Source organism: Delphinapterus leucas, chromosome 1 (genome assembly GCF_059928025.1).
Source record: "Delphinapterus leucas isolate spDelLeu-1000000601 "Yukka" chromosome 1, BTC_Dleu_Yukka2, whole genome shotgun sequence".
Lineage (NCBI taxonomy): Eukaryota > Metazoa > Chordata > Mammalia > Artiodactyla > Monodontidae > Delphinapterus > Delphinapterus leucas.
The window spans coordinates 31,670,372-31,689,608 of record NC_143129.1 but is presented as its reverse complement, the minus strand read 5'-3'; the positions used below and the strand labels follow the sequence as shown (position 1 = coordinate 31,689,608).

General features: G+C 43.5%; 1 protein-coding gene across 1 annotated transcript in view; it reads left to right on the top strand.

The window, feature by feature from the left end:
* The first annotated feature begins 1,847 nt into the window (after nt 1-1,847).
* KIF26B (kinesin family member 26B) overlaps nt 1,848-19,237 on the top strand; it is a 168,373-nt gene continuing 150,983 nt past the window's right edge. The window contains exons 1-2 of the mRNA XM_089909873.1: nt 1,848-2,057; nt 12,764-12,915. Of these exons, the coding sequence (XP_089765999.1) occupies nt 1,848-2,057; nt 12,764-12,915 (362 nt within the window). The remainder of the gene's footprint in view (nt 2,058-12,763; nt 12,916-19,237) is intronic.

Below are 19,237 nucleotides of genomic sequence, written 5' to 3'. Positions count from 1 at the left end.
GCCAAATTTGGAATTGAATGAGCTCAGTTGATTCCTGAATATTAAATCAGTTCTGTGAGCCATTGAATGAGATCATATCTTACAAAGCTGACCCAAAGTGTTCCTAACTTTATTGATTGGCATTTAACATTCTTCAAGGGCTGCAGCGCTGGGCACCTGAGGGGACCAGCCTAAAGCCAAACAAAATCCCCAAACTCTCTCGGATTCCTGCTGGTCAGATATACCTAGAGCCACGCCTTTTAAAATATGTCCTTTGTTATCAAGGGAAATCTGAGACAGAAAACACATGTTGGCAGTGTCACGTGAGTGCCGCTGCACATGAAGTGGCTGTATCACAAGGGGAAACGCTTTCGATCTTGTGCCGTTTTGTTTTGGTTTCTTGTTTATATGAATTCTGTCAGACTCGAGCATCTGGAAGAGATTTGGAGGGGACTGAAAAACCTAAAGCCAAACATGCAGGGAAAAGGGAAATAATTTGAAAGCAAAGTCAGCCTAGAAATGGACTCATTCTCTTACCCAAATTCCATTTCCCATCCTTGGTTTTGGTTTCCTGTTAAAGCAGACACCGATCATAGCCTTCCCGGGTTCAGGGAGATAGAAATTCTTTCATACTGCTTTTAGATTTTGAGCAAAGGAGGGCGATCTCTCCAGAAACAGAAAAGAAAAGCCAATGAGAAACAATCTTTTACGTGTCTGCTCACTTAGAGGCAGCAGCTACCCTCCCCTTCCCCATCCCCCTCCTGCCCAGCCCAGGCTCTCTGTGCCTCAGAAATGTCCCCTGGAACCTCAAGTGTGTCCTATTAAGACAAAAAGATCAACTGCCAAGGGCAGGGTTTTCGTGGAGGGTGAGAGTGCTTTTTAGTGGTGAGTGAGCAAGGGGGCCAGCAACGCTCACACCTGCAAACACACCTGCAAACAGTCTTTGAGAGAGGCAGTTGATTGGCATCAGTAGAACTGCTGAGCGGTTAAAAAAATACTGGAAGTCAAGGTGAGAGAAAGAGGAGAAAGAAAGGGAAGGAGGAGGGCTGTCTCTGAGGAGTTTCAGGCAAAGCTCTGTTGAGTACCCGAAAGGTCTAAATAATGCCCGACGGTTAAGGTAGTGTTGAACTCATCACTACCTTGCAGATGGAACGGAACCTTCATCGTGGCCCAAGGTTCTGCTGAAAAGCTTTGCTGGAGACGCGCCGCCTGTTCTCTTGCTCTGCTCGGCGGCCCCTTCTCTGACAGCGTGCAGCGCTGGATCTCCATCTTCCCCGGTGACTGCTTCTGCTCTATGAGTGGGAGCTTAAGGAAGGTTCTAAAACCAAGGATGGTCCTCAGATCTGTCACTGAGGAAAAGAGCTTCCATTAGGGTCCTCTTCACTCTTCTTAGCAGACAGTTCGCCTGGGTCTAGTTTGTGCCTATGCTCTGCACTGATGGGCCTTATTAGCTTTACACCTGTCACAGTTCTTCTCGCCTGTGAGCTCACTCCTCCCGGGTCTCGCCTGTACTGCAGGGAGTGCCTCACGTTCCTGGGGCATTTTGCTGCAGAGCCGTGGCCTGTTGACACATCGTGTCCATTCTTAACCTCCTTTGCCCATCCGCTCTCTTGGAGAGACTGCAGGGGAGAAATGTGTCTGCAGTAAATGTGGAGAAGGAATCTGCTGGGTGAAAAATGTCTCTGCAAGCTTTCCTAAGGAGGAAGGGCTTGCCTTCTGTCGCTGCCTTCCTCTAGGAGTCCACGGAAGAGCTGCTGTTGGATTACAGCTAAATTCAGCAGGACCCACAGTTACTCTGCACAGTTGAGCTATTGGCCAGTAAATCACTTAGCGTCTCTAAGCTTCTCTTCTTTGCCTCAGTAAAATGCATGCACAGCTTACCTCCTCAGGTTTTGCGAGAGTTCAGTGATGATACATGGTGCTTAGCACGGTGCCTGGTCATATCCTTGGGAGGACGCTGTCCTCGTGTTCTGCTGGTAGCCGTGGGCCTGTCGGCCAGACACTTTCAACAGAGGACCCACATCCTAAGTGATGGGGATCCTGAGGAAGACAGTGTGATAGGACAGAAAGAGAACTGGGTAGGAGTCAAGACCTGGGTGTTTTAGCCCCAGCTCTGTTAGTAATCGCCATGTGACCTTGAGGAAGGTATCACCCCTTCTCCGTGCTCCGTCCCTACTGAAACACTTCTCTGTCCCTAAACAGGTTACTCTGTCACTCACCATGCCTCGATGCATGCCGGTCCCTCAGGCAGTTGTCCTCCCCCGCTCCTGTTCTTGGTTAATTCCTTCCTCCTCTTTCCTCTATGAGATCTACCCTGATCCCCTGTGCCGGATCAGGGCCCCCCCTCTGCAATTCCAAGGCACTCGCATTGGCAAGGCTTCGCCTCCCCTGCCTTCCCCACTGCGCTGTAACCACCTCTGTCTGAAGCTGTGCATTTGGTGTCAAGACCAGGACGCTGCTCCATAAACACTTGCGGAATGGATGCGTGAGTGAAAGAAGGATGAGTGAAGGGTCCCTGCCGTCACCGACGTAGGTCTCGAGTGGAGAAAAAATGAAAGAAAGTATGTGAAAGGCTTTGATGAGAGACGGCCTTTAGTTTTAAGTTTGTAGGAGGCACAGTGTACCTTTAGTACTAGTATTTTAAGTTGGTTTCTCGTACTAGGATGCATAAGTTTTAGTGGAACAAAAAAGCATTCTTTTTCGGTACTGTCCTCGTAGTACGGACCCATTCTTTGTCATAGAAACAGGACAAGCTTTATGTGGGCCAGAGGCTCTGATGTTTGAAACTGTGAGCGACCGAACTTCTCATTCCACAGGGAGAGATAAGGCTCTGAAAGCCCAAGCCCCTGGGGGGCAGCCCTGTGTGGCTTCACTTTCCCGGGCATGAGTGGGCGGGGCAGGTCCCAGCTGCCCAGAGGACGCAGGAGGGAAATGGGGTTCTCAGAGCAGAGGTGGGAAGTGAGGAAGAAAAGGGGTCCTGGGGCACAGAAAATCAACATCGTCGACTTCCTCAGCTTCATCATGGAGGCAGTTCAGGCAAGGAAAGAGCAGGGACTCTGGAGTCTGACAAGCCTGAGTTTGGATCCCAGCCCCATATGTGGGTCTTTTCTGCATTTCATGAGCCCTCTCGCTGGAGGTTATGTTTTCCCAGAGCAATGCTTGAACTCTGTCCCGTGATAAAACAGCTCTTCCTTGGTGTTAGGTCTGTTTTTCCTTCAGAAAATGTTTTTTTTTTATTGCATGAAGAAGAGAAAGCATGTTTAACAGGAATAGTCGTTCCCAATGGCCAGTCCTGATGCAGAGCCATAAGATGGCCAGAGATGACATGAGATCATGTCCATGGGTGTGCTTTGTTAACAGACAACTCTGTAGGGATGTATATATTCATATATATATGGAAGAGCCCCGCTGCAGCTGCCTTTGCCATTAGAATGAGTGCACTGTGGATCTATTATTCACCTCTTCAGGTCCAGCCCAGGAGTTGTGTAGGCTCATTTTTCCCTTTCCTCTGATCCTTGATGTCTCCACAAATGAGCCACCTGCTGTATCTTGGTGTGAGGGCGGAGATGTGGGGTAAAGTAATGAGGCTGCAAGGCCTTCCTATGCCTATTGGCTGCTCTAAAGGGTAGTTGAGGGACACTGCGAAGCCACAAATCTGAGATGTCAGCTCATAAATATGTAAGCTCCTCGCTTAGGTAATAAGCTCCTTGACAGCCAAAACTGTCATTTGCACATTCTAGTCAGCTGAACAGAAAGTTCCAGTTGCCAGCCTGTCCCTAGATACTGGGGACTGAAAGCTGGTGAGTGGAGAGTGGGGAGGGAGGCTGGGCTGATGGCTGCCCGCCATGGCTGCTGTCCTCGCCGCCCGCCCCACCATCGGGGGCTTTGTCTCTGGGTATTTTGATTACTAAGTGTTGATTACTAAGTGTGGGGAAGAATTCTGCACTTGGGATAGGAAGAGGGTTAAATGTATAAATGGGGACAGGAAAAAGAGTTGCCAGCATTTAGTTTTTGGCAGCTGTAACCGAATCTGTCCAAATTTCGATCTCTGTTGTATTATGTTTCAAACTCTACTGGGAGTTTTAATAAAAATCAAATCAGTAGTTTACGCTATGTATATCTCGTTTTAAAATATAGGCCTGCAGTTCAGATTCAGGGCGGGAAGCTTTGGTACCCAAACATTTACTGAACACCTAATATGTCATAAGCACTTTGTAAGTTTGGGGGATTCAAAAGTGGATCAAGGAGAGGTACGGTTAGGACACAACTTAATTCTAGTGTAATACACCATATGATAAGCCACAGAGTAGGTCTATCGGCAAAATACGATCAGAACATATGGAAGAAAAGGATAACTTCTCCTTTGGGCTGTAGGGAAGGAGTCCCAGGCATTAGAGCTGAGTCTAGAAGGATGAGTAGGGAGGTGGCAGTGAGGGGAGGGCATTTTAGACGGGAATTGGCTGGAGCCTCCGTTTATACACAGAAGCATGAAAGTGCATGCGTGTCATGAAATGATCTTCATATTACATGGTTAAAACAAAATCGTTTTTGGAGTCTCAAAATAGGCAGTGACTAGTAATATATCCCGTTGAATAGGGATTATAATGATGATGGATTAACAACATTAACATGATTTGAAATCACATCACATTTTCACAGCTGATTGGAGACAGTAGAACATGATTCAAGTAGTATTGATACAAGGGAGAGGATGTATAGGAATGGCCGCACCCTGTGTTTAGAACCTTGGTTCTGTGCCTGTGTGGGTGGGTGGTCTCAGACTACTGGTTAACTCATGATATCTGTGTATCCATTTCTAAAAATCATTGCTTGAAAAGGAAGAGCTGCTCAGGAGAGAGAACGGGAGATTGAGTCCAAACAACTTGAATTCACTTGAAAAGTCAGAAAAAGTCACTGGGAAAGTATATTAAAAGTACAGGATTGGGCTTCCCTGGTGGCACAGTGGTTGAGAGTCCGCCTGCCGATGCAGGGGCCACGGGTTCGTGCCCCGGTCTGGGAAGATCCCTACATGCCGCGGAGCGTCTGGGCCTGTGAGCCATGGCCGCCGAGCCTGCGCGTCCAGAGCCTGTGCTCCGCAACGGGAGAGGCCACGGCAGTGAGAGGCCCGCGTACCGCAAAAAAAAAAAAAAAAGTACAGGATTACCTTTCAGGTAATTCAAAGTCTTTTTACCGTTGTAGTAAGCAGCCTGCCTGTTAACCAGTTACTTTACTAAGGTACAGGCCCCAAATTCATGGTAGTGGGAAAGATACTAATGAGCCTTCTAAAACGCCAAAGAAGGGTGGGGTAATGTTTTAGATGCTTTTAATAGTAAGTCAAAGCATCTGAGTGGTTACAGAAGCACTTTAGCGTTGGGAGAGCCCTTAGGGATCATGTGTTGGCTTTTAAATCTTTGAAGAATGGTGTTTTGGAAAAGGAAACTGTGAGAAGTATCTGAGAGCAGAGTTAGTGAGAACCACCGTACTCTGACATACTCACTCTTGGGTCCACATATGCATTCATTCTTTCATTCACAAATGTTCATAACACCCTTGCAACATGGAGGATAAATACTTGGATAAGATACCGGCTATATCCTCCAGGAGCTTACAGCTTTGTAAGGAGGTAAGACATGGATGTAAAGAATACAAATGGGAAGTTATTTTTAAAATAAAATGAAAGGGAGCTATTCAAGTTCAGAAGACGGAAACTTACTTCCACGTAAAATGGATGCCCGTGCCCTGAAATAGAGAATTTGCTATATTAACTCAGACTTACATTTGTTTTCTTTAAGAAGTTTTGAGCATTCAATAAGGGGGAAAAGTTAGATAAAATTAAGTGTTTGACTTCACCATATTTTTTTTTCCTGGGGAAATGCAGAGCAGGATTAAAATTGAATTGTTGAATTGTCATTTGTTGACAGCCTAATAGAAAAGTATTGATTTAATTACCTTGAAAATATGATTGTGACAAATATCTATTTTTCTAAAAAAAAAAATCAAAGATTCATCAGTTAGTTAGCGATAAATGTGAGCTGTATTTAAAGGCATCTGGCCTCAGGAGAGCTACCCCAGGGATAAGCCAAGGAAATGTGGACTTTGAGCCCCCTCTGGAGGAAAGAGAGAGAGCCCTCCCCTGTTGGTCTGGGAGCAAATGGTTTCTTTTCTAAAGGTCAGAAATGGAAAAAAGAAACATCTAATCAAATGACTTTGGAATTAACCTTATGAAACAGAAGTCTACAACCTTTAACTCATGAGAACCCAGTGAGGATATTTGTGTCAACAGGCAACTTCAGAAACATCCCTCCCCCAAAGGCTTGCTACAACAAATGCTGGACACAGACTAGTCATGAACACAATAATTATTAGTTTTATGAACATGATAGCGTGCAAAATCCCATACCACAAAATATTTTATGGATTATCGTCATTTAAGAAGCAAGCCAAATGTAAAAACAAACCCCCAAAAGTCTATTTATTCATTCATTCATTCTACAGTGTTTATTGAGTACCTACTGTGTACCAGGCACCATTATTGGCAAGAAATGAAATAAACAAAAGCCCTGCATGAAACTTACGTGGAAGCAGGAGATAATTAAGCACCAGCTCTGACCATATGCCTTTCCTTAGAGAACACAGCAGGATGAGTGAGGGTGTGGGTATGGAGTCAAAGAAGCAAAGATACTGGTGAATCTGGGAATTCTCAGGTTAGACTGTGCCAAAGTCTTTAAAAAGAAATAGATAGAACCTTATTTTAGTTCCCCTAAGAATCAAAAGAATCACCTTTCCCACAGATGATGGAGGACCTGTTCATGTAACCTGACAAGCTTGTTTTGGAAGATACTTAGAAATGTAAATATATCAAAATATGCCCCAGTGCATAGCCTTGCAGAACCTCTGGGCTGGAGAAATCCTTAAATATAAATCACCTCCACCTAGACCAATGTTTCCAAACTTTTCTACCGGGAAGCACGTGAGGACCATAGGGCTGCCATATCAGGAAGACCGGAAGACAGACTGTCTTCTTTACTGTCATTAACTTTGGGCCACCTCTGTCCATCCATCCATCCATCCATCCATCCATCCACTTCCATCCATCTATCCATCCATCCATCCACCCACCCATCCATCCTTACATACATGTTTATGGAATGCTGACTGTGGACCAGGCAACGTTGGGAACGCAATTGTAGGAAAGACAGACATGGCTCCCGACTTTATGGAACTTTTAGTATTATGAGGAAGACACAGTAATCACAGCCAATTGTAAAAAGCAGTATTGGCAAGTCATGCTTTTGGTCCAGCCCTCATCTTGACTGGGGGCCACACTGGCAGGTGCCTGGCTGGTGTGAGAGACATGGCAGTCTGGTTCTCTCAGCCTTTGCACAGCAGAGACAACTTATTTCCAGTGCATTAAGGAAAATGATACTGTCTACACCCAGTTTAAATTGTGGGCCAGTGTAAACCACTGTGTTAGTTTGCTTAACACAGTATTTTGGTTTTGCATATGTATTGATTTTTCCAAGTGCCCCCAGGACACTGCCTTATGTGTCTTGGTGAGGGTGAAAATTGGTTGTCCTGCCCCGGTCGTTCTGTCACATGGTTGATATAAGAATCTAGTTTCGGCCGGTGGTTTTCAGGCCAAAGCAATTGCACTGACGGAGATTTCCCTGACATCTGATTTAAGGTTGTAGAACACCCCGATTTATCGACTGACATTGCCCTCTTTTCTGACCTTTCTTTGCTATAAATAAGGCCCTCCCAGCCAACAGCACAACCAAAACTTCCCTTCAAGATGCCCAGGACTTGAACACATCAGAAAGCCCTGGTGGGCCGTGTTCTGAGCTGACTCAGAATGTAGCAGGGCTTAAAGCCAAGGCATCTCTTTTACCTTGCTTCTTATGATTTATATTTTAAGAAGCTTATGGGAAAGAATCTCTAAAAAGAAACATTTAGATATAGCTTTCATATTAATATTTTATTATAATAATAATTGTAGCAAGCAGACATTTACTGGGTGTTCACTATGGTCCAGGAATTGTTTGAAGACATATGTTCTAAGAATATGTATATTCATTTCAACCTCACAACAACCCCACGAGGTGGCCACTCTTGAATCCTGTTTTACAGCTGAGGAAGCTGTGGCACACGAAGGTCAAGGAACTTGAGGAAAGTCGCAGAGCTATGAGTGTCAGACAGAAGATTTGAACCCAGCCAAGTTGGCTCCGCAATGTGTACTCTGGACTGTTTCTCCTTTCTGCCTCTTGAGGGAACTCTGAAATACTAAAGTACTTAATGCTAAATCAGTGTTTGTTGGAGCATGTATTGAATCACACGACTTCCTTTACATAAGTCTTTTCTCCACCCAGAGACTCTTTGAGGCCTGTTTAAATCATAGGCATGAAAGAGCCTGGAACGTTGTAATATGTGTTAGTAAGTTGAGATAGTACTTTAAACTTACATGGGTTCTTAATGTAATCATGCTCCAAATTCTGCAAAAATGGTGATCATTTAACTTAGGATTCTAATAACTAAGAGTAACCACTGCATAAAAAATTTAACTTTACCCATTTTAAATTTCACCTACCTAAAAATAACAGGCCCACTAAAGTAAACAACAGTTCAATGTGCAGTTTGACGTGGCTCAGGTTTCTTTACGGAGTTAACCAGGACATTTGAACTAAATCCTTGTTGTATTTTGACACATTTCTCTATTGCCTACAATTTATTTCAAAATAATTTTTATACCAGTTTAATTGTTAATTTTTTGATCATTTTTTTCAAAAATACTTTTTTTCGCTACAAGACAAAAAAGTAACTATGAAGAATGTATTAAAGACTTTAGCTGAGAGAGATGTGAATTACTTGGGAGGAATCCAGTGCCTTATCTTTTTTATTATTCTATATTATTTAATTTCCTTAGTATTCTTCCTGCCTTCTCCCTCCCTACCCATGCTCCATACACATACACTTACGCACATGCACACGCACACACACATGCGTGCGTGTCCAGACCCCAACAATCCCAGGCACAGTGTTAGAGAATAAGGGCAATAGTGGAATGGGAGCGGTGGAGAGCATCCATTTTTAATGGTCGGGTCCACGTCCTGGCAGTGGAGATGGGCATCCAGTCCTACTTCCTGTTCCCTTCCCAGGCTACTTCATAGCATAACTGCCTTGCTTGTGCAGAAATAATCAAATAAGCAAGTAGATGCATCAAAAAGTAAAGCATAGGTCTTTGTTAGCAGCTTTGATGCAAAGTCACAAAAAAAATTGCCCCTATAGTTTTATTGATTTTTTTTCTTTGGTGCTGAACCCCAGGAACGAACCAGCCCCTATAGTCCTTTTTGTTTTTTTTTAATATCTAAACAAAATTTTTACTGTGGTAAAGTACACATAAACTTACCCATCTTAACCATCTTTAAGTGTGCAGTTCAGTCGCATTAAGTCCATTCACATTGTTGTGCAACGTCATCACCATCCATCTCCAGAACTCTTTATCTTGCAAAACTGAAACTCTAGACATGAAACGGTAACTCCCCATTCCCTGCTTCCCTCAGTCCCTGGCAACCACCATTCTGCTTTCTGTCTCTAGGACTTTGACTACTCTAGGTACCATATACAAGAGGAATTATACAGTATTCGTCTTTTTGTGCCTGAGTTCTTTCCCTAAGCATAACGTCCTTAAGGTTCATCCATGTTGTAGCACATGTCAGAATTTCCTTCCTTTTTGCCACCCCCTAGAGTCTTAATAGGCCATGATTACTATAGATCCGTCCTACTTTCACAAGTTATTCTGCTCTGGAGCAATCTCTCACCTAGGCCGTCTGCTCTCGACTTTATTGAAAACAGAAGCTGCCTCCTTTCCTCTGCTTCACAGCCTTTGAATGTGCCTATGAGGAGTGCACTCTATTGCAGTGTGCTGTTGCCATGTTTTTCAGGGATCTGCACAGACTTCCTCCCAAGTGACCTGCCAGTAAAGTAAATAGGAGGGGCGGGGCTGTGAGTTTCTACCTCTCTCCCTCTAGTGGGGCTGCTGAGGTACCCACAGTCTAAAAGATTGTCCTGGATCTGGGGCTGCGCGGCCTTGCAATAGAGGGCATGGGGGCAGGCATTCTGAGCCACTGCTGTGTCTGGCTCATATTTTTTTAATGCAGAGACCCCTTACAAATTGTTCTTGGAAATAACTTACTTAATGATTTCCTCAGGTTTCAACTATACTAAATAATTTGTTAAATAAAAAGAAATATTGATATTAAAGGGGGAAAAAAGAAATTACTTACATTAGCAAACAGAGCTTCCATTCAAATTTAATTAACCAAGAAGCCCCCAAACCACAGAGTGTGTCCCCCAGCATTGACAATTAATTAGCTTTGCTCTGAGAGAGCTACAGGTATTGAGCAAAGAGTTATGGATTAAAGGCTTTGTTTTCTTTGCAACCGCGGTCCATTTCTAGCCATCACACCTTGATAGCAGCTCGCTGCTTCAGGCAGCAACTTATATCTGAAGTATGTAATTTCGTGTCAGTTTTTAATTTTACATGATCAAAGCATGGGAAAAATGAGAATAAAGCACTGTTTCTTTGAAAACAAAGACGTTAAACGTGAACAACACAACTGCTTTTCAGTTTCTTATGCTTTTCAAGGTAATTTTCTACCAAACAGCTAAGGAAGATAAATATTAAGAAAAACTAGGGAATCAGTGGTTACCCTTGGCTCTTAAATGGCCTCTCTGTTTACGGCAGATCATGCAGTTTCTCCCTTTGAACATTACATTAGCATATGTATAAATGATTTAACTAGAAACTCCTGGCGTTAGCATCTAAAAGGCCACATGATGGAATGAAAAGAACATTAGATTCATTAGATTCTTGAAATCACATTATCTAGAATATGCGTATTCCTTGAAGGAATCATAATTTTACTTGGCTATTTCTTGCAATGTAGTAGATATCCATACATATATTATGGACAGTTGTTTCTCTGCAGAAAAGTCAGACACTGGCATTCCACAAGGAATGGGCTTGAATTAGCCTATGATCGTCTTTTTCTCTCTTTATTTATAAGCAACTGAAATAGCTAGATTGTAGATACATGGTTTTTATCAATTCCATTCAAGAAGACCAGCCAATTCTCAATTATTAATGTCCGTGAAAGACAGCAGCACTAGCAATTAACTACAGAAAACCCGAACCAACTTTTTGGGGATGGATTTTTAAACTTAACAATTGCACTGACTTGGATTTGGTGGCCTAGGTGTTTACTGTTCTCTTTTTTTTTTTTTACTTTATTTATTTATTTTTGGCTGTGTTGGGTCTTCGTTGCTGTGCCCGGGCTTTCTCTAGTTGTGGAGAGCGGGGGCTACTCTTCTTTGCGGCACGCGGGCTTCTCATTGCGGTGGCTTCTCTTGTTGCAGAGCACGGGTTCTAGGTGCATGGGCTTCAGTAGTTGTGGCTCGCGGGCTCTGGAGCGCAGGCTCAGTAGTTGTGGTGCACAGGCCTAGTTGCTCCGTGGCATGTGGGATCTTCCCGGACCAGGGCTCGAACCCACGTCCCCTGCATTAGCAGGTGGATTCTTAACAACTGTGCCACCAGAGAAGCCCTACAGTTCTTTTAATTTATTCACTGAGCCCAATTTGCAAAGCTCTGGCTCTGGAGGAGGTTGGAAGCGCCCTGGTTTCCCTGGTACTAAGCAGGCTCGGGTTGGGCAGATCAGGCCAGGGACCTAAAGCTCTGCAGCAGGGAGCATCTGGTCAGAAGGGACTGATGGCCAGACGATCAGTTGGCACAGGGAAAGGTGCATGAGGACCTTAGTGCGAATAAGGAAGAAAGACAAGGAGATCCATCCAGGCTGGGGCAGAAGGCTTCTAAGCTGAACTCAAGTGGGCAAACAGAAGCCAAGATGTAGGCGATCAGGAAGCCAGGTTAGGAGTCTGGGATGACCAAGACCAGGGTTTGGCACAGGCTATAGAGTGGTATCAGGAGTGGGGAGAATTGGAGCGCAGCTGTGGCTGAGTCCTCAAAACAGGTGCCTGACCACTGTCACCAGGTCAGACAGCAGGCAAGGCTGTGTCCCACAGGGATGGGGCAGTGTGCCTGCCCTGTGCTTTACCCCAACGTGACCTTATCCAGGGCATCTGTAGTCAACACCCTTCAAGCAGAGTGCCCTGGAGGCGCACCTCCAGACCTCTGCGCCCGTTCAGCTTTTTCCCTACTCAGTAAAGTCCTTAGGAGTGTCGGAGTTGGAGTCTACCGCGCCAGATCAGCAGGCAGGAAGAAAGTGTAGCCTTGCATGTCTGCGTGGAGACAAGTAATGAAATAAAGAAGCTATCAGCTATGGAGTCACGAGCTGAAGTGTATGTCACATGGCATCAAAGGCAGCTTACAAATCAGCAGTATGTTCCTTTAGACTTTTATATTACACATCAAATGAGAATAAGTTTTGGTTTATTCGATCCTCCAGTGTCCTTGAAAGAGTGGGGTGCTCTCCCTTAAAATATGAAAGATTGATGAGGCCTGAAGCAAGTTGCATTTTTCTGAGGTCACTGATGCTCAGAGACAGAACTTCCCAGTTTCTGACATGTTTTCCTCTAGGGCTTGACCAGAGCTGGTCGTCTCGGCAGTGTTCGGGTCTGACTTACTAGGTTTGCCGGACACACGGAAATAGAAAAAGAAGGCCCAGGTGTCCTCAGGCTGCCAAAAGAGTGCAGCCACAACTTGTCAGGTTCTGGATGAGATTAAGTTCGTTAGGAGTTCGTTGGGAACCTCCTCTTGGGCCCTGGAACCTAGCCTCCTGCAGATGGCGTCTTGGCCATTAGTGAAGGCGCTCCCTCAAAGCCCCCGTCACATGAAATATTAAAGGTAGCTGCCAAGATCAGCCACGATGTCTGGTATCCCGCTGCCATGCGGCCCGAGGTGAACAGAGCTTGGGAGACCACAGAGTACTGAGCAGCTGCCGTATAATGAGCTGAAAGGGCTTAACCCCTGGCAAGACAAGTGGAAGAGTCTTAAAATGCTCCAAATCCCAGCAGACACCGAGGAAACTTACCTGAGCCCTGAGAAACCAGAGCATCAGAGAGACGGAGACAAAGGGCCTTGGCAGGTCATAGATTCTGCCACAGACACAGTGTTTATTTAGTGTTCCTAAAATCCAGATTTCCACAGCCAGGAAATAACAAATTCATGCTCTGTACTCTTGTTTAGCCCTCCATGCCAATGGCTAATTCTTTTATTATTAAATATCTCCTGCTTTATCGTGTGTACGAAAGTGTTTCTATTTTCACATAAGGAGCTTGTCTCAGCAAACACTTTCCTAGGAACCTGACTTTCAGCAAAGGAGAAGATTTTACTTTGAATAGCTTCTGTAAAAAGAAAAAAATAGTTTATGAATGGGCTCCTTTTCACCCCGTTGTTTTTGCCTTTAGTCATATTTTCATTTACCCATAACATTCTCACTTGGGCCATGAAAAATCCAGAAACGAATGGATTAGCAATATTCACCAACAGTATGGTTTTCAAATTTTGCTCTTTACTTTCTTTGTACCGCTAGGCATGAGTGAATGGTGAGCAGTTCAGGGAAAGCTTCCAGCTTCTCCAAGCTTCTCTTTCTCGGCTGCTGGGGAGCCAGTAGAAAGTTCTCAGTAATGTTGGGTGGTGTGGATTCTTCTCATTGCCACAATTTGGGAGTAGATTCTTGAACACAGAGCAGCTGCGGTGTGACTCAGAGATGACTTGAGTGACATGCGTAGCCTACGGATTGCATAGTTCTTTTGTTTATAGCTAGCTGTCGTTCAATAAATATTGATTGATTGATTGAGTTTCCAGAACACTGTGGTGCCTTCTAAGCAGCTTCCAGCATTCTTTTTGTGTCTGTAGAGGGAGAGGCATGAGGCGGTGGAGGATGGTACCTAGAATGGTGCCTGGTGGTGGTAGCTGTTGTATTGTAACTGTCATGCAAGGACTCCCTCCGGGTTGGGACTATAGGAACAGAGAAACCATTTTCGTATAATTTGCCTTTCACATCCTAATTCTGGGCATGACCTGACTCACTCAGCTGAGACATTTTCCTCCTGTGATGTGAAGGTATGTTGCTAAGCAACTGGATCAGTAATTGGTAAATGCTTATATATGATTTGATTTGAGTTACATACAAAAATATGTAACTGCTTTTTCTGTCTTCATTTTTAGGCAAGTGATTATCATTTGGTTTTATGTTGCCCAAACAAAATAAAATAACTGCTCCTATGTATCAGATTGCATAACAGCATGAAGTGGTAGACCGACCCTGAGTCTAAAGCAGAAAACTCAAATCCTAGATCCCAGGTATGAAGATCACTAGTCCTGTGACTGTGGATAAAATCAGGTAACTTCTGTGCCTTCGTTGCTTTTTAAATCTGTAATTTATGGTACAAACACCTTCTCTGCTTGCCTCCTAGGGCTGATGGATGTGATGGATGTGACAATGTGTGCAAAATGCTTTAGAAAGAGTAAAACATTCCAAGGTCTAAGCATTTCTAGAACTCCAGATACATAGTCTTGGGACTTTGCCTATGTTGGTGTGACTCCTAAGGCTAGATCGATTAAGAAGCCTTGAGCGGGTGCACGCTTTGCAAAAAGGTACAAAGCTATGGGGCAGGAGATAAGCTGCAGAAGAAAGGAAACACGTATGGACCTTCAGTGAGTTAATAATTCAGTGATGGAGGCAACACTAATGGCACCCAGAAGGAAAGACCACACTGCAAAGCAGCATCTCGTTAAGTGTTACAACATAAGACGTAGACTCTCAAGACCAACTGCTGAGGCCTGAAGTAGCTGTTGAGGGCAACTTTTAGAAGCTTTGATGCGTGGGTAAATTTTTAAGAGAAGAATAAGGGCAAATTCATAGAGATTATCACTATGGGTTAATGCTGTGCAGTAAGTTGCAAAAATCAATCCGTTTTCAAAGTATAATAGTGTCTGGCTGTAGAGTTTTAACACAATATTGTTTGAGGTTAACGGTCAGCCATGTTTTGTCTCCTAGCAGTAAACATTTTATTTGAAGTCATGTCATGAATTACCTTCCTACTCTAATGAAATGGATCATTTACATAAAAATCAGAAAAACCCCAAGACCCATAAGCTTTTCAGTCTCTGGAGGCATGGAAATGACCTCAGTGACAGCCAATTAGAAAATGGAAAGGTGAAGGAGGACGCTCTTTATTCCCTGTTTGGAGAGTTTCCAAAATGACTAACATGCTTCATGGCAGTGCCAGAATACTTTTAAATAGATGTTATTTCAAAGTGAAGCATAACTGGTATTTTTTTCCATATAGATGGATATCTTAATTGTTTCCAGAAGCTTTGCCTCAGACCACGGGCTCTTGTCATATATCCTCGCTATTTATAATCCGTTTTATTTTCTTCTACCCCTGTGTCACTGACCCCATGGATTTCCTGGGAGCTGCTGTGATCTGTCACGTCATTGCTTATTATCAGACAGTCTTAATCCTCAGAGCATTGAAATATTTTATCATGGCACATAAGCCATTGGAGCCCGGCCACTGTCACGTTGAATTGCAGCCTGGATTGTCTTTTACCTGCTGACGGTGGCAATTTTACCACTCTCATCCCCCTCCTGGGTCAGGACCCTCTCTGGGCAGCAGATGTGGCGGTTCTGAGGGCCTTACCCTGCCCTCCTCTTGAGCAGTTTTTCAGTTAATATCTCACCAATCAATCGCCCGGGTCCCATTTAGTAGAGCTTGCATGACCTCTTAACTTTTATAAACCTTTTACCCACCTATCCAAGCATCTCACAGTCGAACACCCCCCTCAGACAGGATGAAATGCTTTCAGGATGTGGTCAGCAACACATGGTACATAGAATTTTTTAAAGGATAGAGAATTCTTAAGAAACAACTATACTGCCTGATATTCCTGCCTGGTATTCCCTAAGGAAAGTTCTTTTTTTTTTTTTTACATCTTCTTAACCCTAGAGATACATATACTCATTTTTTAAAATTAATTAATTTATTTATTTTTGGCTGTGTTGGGTCTTCGTTTCTGTGCGAGGGCTTTCTCTAGTTGCGGCGAGCGGGGGCCACTTTTCATCGCGGTGCGCGGGCCTCTCACTGTCGCGGCCTCGCTTGTTGCAGAGCACGGGCTCCAGACGCGGCATTGGCAGGCAGATTCTCAACCACTGCGCCACCAGGGAAGCCCCGAAAGTTCTATTCTTCATGAAGCTAATAATTCTTAAAATGTTGTTAGGTCAATGTATTAGTAATCCCTATACACTAAGGGTGGTAGACCCCCAACTTAAGTCTCATGGGATGCACTTAGAATGAAGCGCTTTCCGTTGAAACACTCCGTATTTCTGAAAATGCAAGGTCAAATAGTCTATCACACAAATGCAAAAAAAAAAAGAAAAGTCAGAAAAGCCCCAAAAGTTTCCCCTCTGATCTGTATAACGGAGACCTAAGACTCTCTCCCACCTAACCAATTAAATTTACTAGATAATTATTTGCCTCTTTTTTTTTTTTTTTTTTGCGGTACGCGGGCCTCTCACTGTTGCGGCCTCTCCCGTCGTGGAGCACAGGCTCTGGACGCGCAGGCTCAGCGGCCATGGCTCACGGGCCCAGCCGCTCCGCGGCATGTGGGATCTTCCTGGACCAGGGCACAAACCCGTGTCCCATGCATCGGCAGGCAGACTCTCAACCACTGCGCCACCAGGGAAGCCCTGCCTCTTTCTTTTAAATCCAGGTAGATCTGGCCAATGAGCACAAGGAACTGTCCCATGTGAAGGTCATCTCAATTCTAAACTGATTCCTGAATTCAGATGGCATCACATTGATGTGTTAGGATAATTGTCTCCTGTATGAGATGAGTAAGGCAATGGAGAGAAAGGGTAGAGCCCAGAGCAAAAATCTGAGCTCACTAGGTTTAAATTCTTGCCAAGTTCACATCATTGCTCCTCTCCTCACAAGTCTGATACTGCTTTAGCATGGTGTCACTTCCCTTATAGGAGTTTAGTGAATATTAATTTCAGCCTGCTAGAGAGGCCACCTTTTTTTTTCTATGAAATAAGGTTCATAGAAGTAAATGAAGCCCATGGATATTTAAAGATGTGTGCAGAGATGAATAGCTCTAGGAAATATGTGATACTGTCCATGGTAGGAATGAGACAAGTGAATATTACTTATAATAGGTTTTTAGGTTAATTTTTTGTTGTTTAAAATCTTATAAGACAACTCACTCATCTGTCCCTTTCCTTATGAAGAAAACTTGTGTAAGGTATTAATAACACAAAATACACCTCTAGCCCAAATGTCTTTTCCTTTTCAATTCTTTCACGATTGCTTCTTCTTTATGTCACTGAATAATACAATTATACATGAATGATTTCTGTACTTCAACCTTCTCCTGTCTGCGTGCCATTGAAGTACTATATAAAAAGATCAGAATATGCTGACTTCCAAGAAATCGGAACATATAAAATAGAGATCAAACAGTTGGTGATGATGATGTCAAAATTAAAATAAAATGTTTTTATACACTATATGGCTCTAAAATGTGATTTCTACTGCTTTCTAAATTCTAGAATTCTTCTAATGTATTTATCTTATATATCTGTTTTCAGAAGGAAGTAATTTTTTATGTATTCTCCAAATAACTTCCTGCATTCCTATTTTTCTGCATTGAAGCCAACAGAGGCTTCCCTAAATGAAACAGAGGTTCCAGGAATCATTTCAGAAACTGCATTGGAAGAGATTTTGGAAATCATCTGATGTTCCCAATGCATGCTTTCATCTCCCTGATAGTCCCTGTAAATGGTTTTGTAGCTACTACTTGGACACTTTCAATGACAAAAGCTATTTCATGAAGCAGACCCACCACTAATGGACTACTCCAATTTTTAGAAAGATGCCCCTGTCACTTATAAATCCCCAAATGCCTTTACATTTCACCTGCCTGTTTTGCTGCCTATTCAGAGATGATCTGAAGCAATATGGGGCACAGAGACCTAGATTCAGTCTCAGCTCCACCACGTATTATATTCCTCCAAAGTACCATCTATTAAGTACTTCCTGTGTGCTAAACCCTTTACCTGCACTCTTATTTAATTTTCATAAAATGTCTATAAGGGTTGAAAATATTTTTGCTCTATCTTATGATGCAGAAACTGAGGCTTGATAATAATATGTGTAATAATAATATTGATGATGAGAGTATTGTTGAATGCCAACTATATGCCAGGTGCTATGCTAGGCCCTTTACACACATTATAAACATTATCAGAATTTAAGTAACTTGCCTATTATCTACCTAGTATCTGAAGCAGCTGGATGTTCAAATTCAGGTCAGATAGTCCAAGGAATCTGGATTTAACTCTTTAAGACTCATTTCTTTGTCTGTTAAATGGGAGTACTATTATTATTTTCCTCACAAAGTTTTCTGAGATTCAAAATGATGGCCTATGAAGCTATCTGGCATTATTGCTTGAAAAATACTTCCTGCTACATGTTATCTATTCATTTTTTTAAAGACAGTTTTTTAGAAAAACTCTTCCTTCCCCTTTCTCCAGGTTTATATTCTCCAGGCTAAATGTTCCCAGTTCCTTCAATCTTTATTCACGTCATTCAACACGCAGGTATGACAGTCTGCCCTGTAGAAACTTACATTCTAGAGAGGAAACAGACAATAAACAATAAACCTGATAACTAAGTAAATCATCTACTATGTTAGAAGATAGTAAGTGCCATGATGGGGAGGGTGGGTGGGTAAGGCATGCAGGGCAAGTGAAATTAGGAGATGGGGAGTAGGTGGCCATGTAGCCAGCTACCCCCAAACCTAGTGGCTTTAAAGCAGCAATGATGGTGTATTACCTCTCATGGTTTCTGGAGTTCAGAAGTTCTGACAAGACAGAATGGGGATGTCTCACCTCTGCTCCACGATGCCTTGGGCTTCAGCCAGAAGACTTGAAGGGTGGCACCTGGAATCATCTAAAGGCTCATTTGCTCACATGTCTGGTAGTTGACACTGGTTGTTCACTGGAGTCCTCAGTTCTTCTCTACATGGCCTTTTCCACATGGCCCGGGCCTTCTCGTGATGTGGAAGCTGAGTGCCAGGGGTGAGAGAGACATATTGCTTTTTATGACCTAACCCTGGAGACCATACAACATCATTCCCACCATACTCTGTTGGTCAAGGCAATTTCAGAGTTCTGCTTGGGTTCAAAGGGAAGGAAAATAGATTCCACCTCTCAATGGAGAACTGCCAATTTCATGTCAT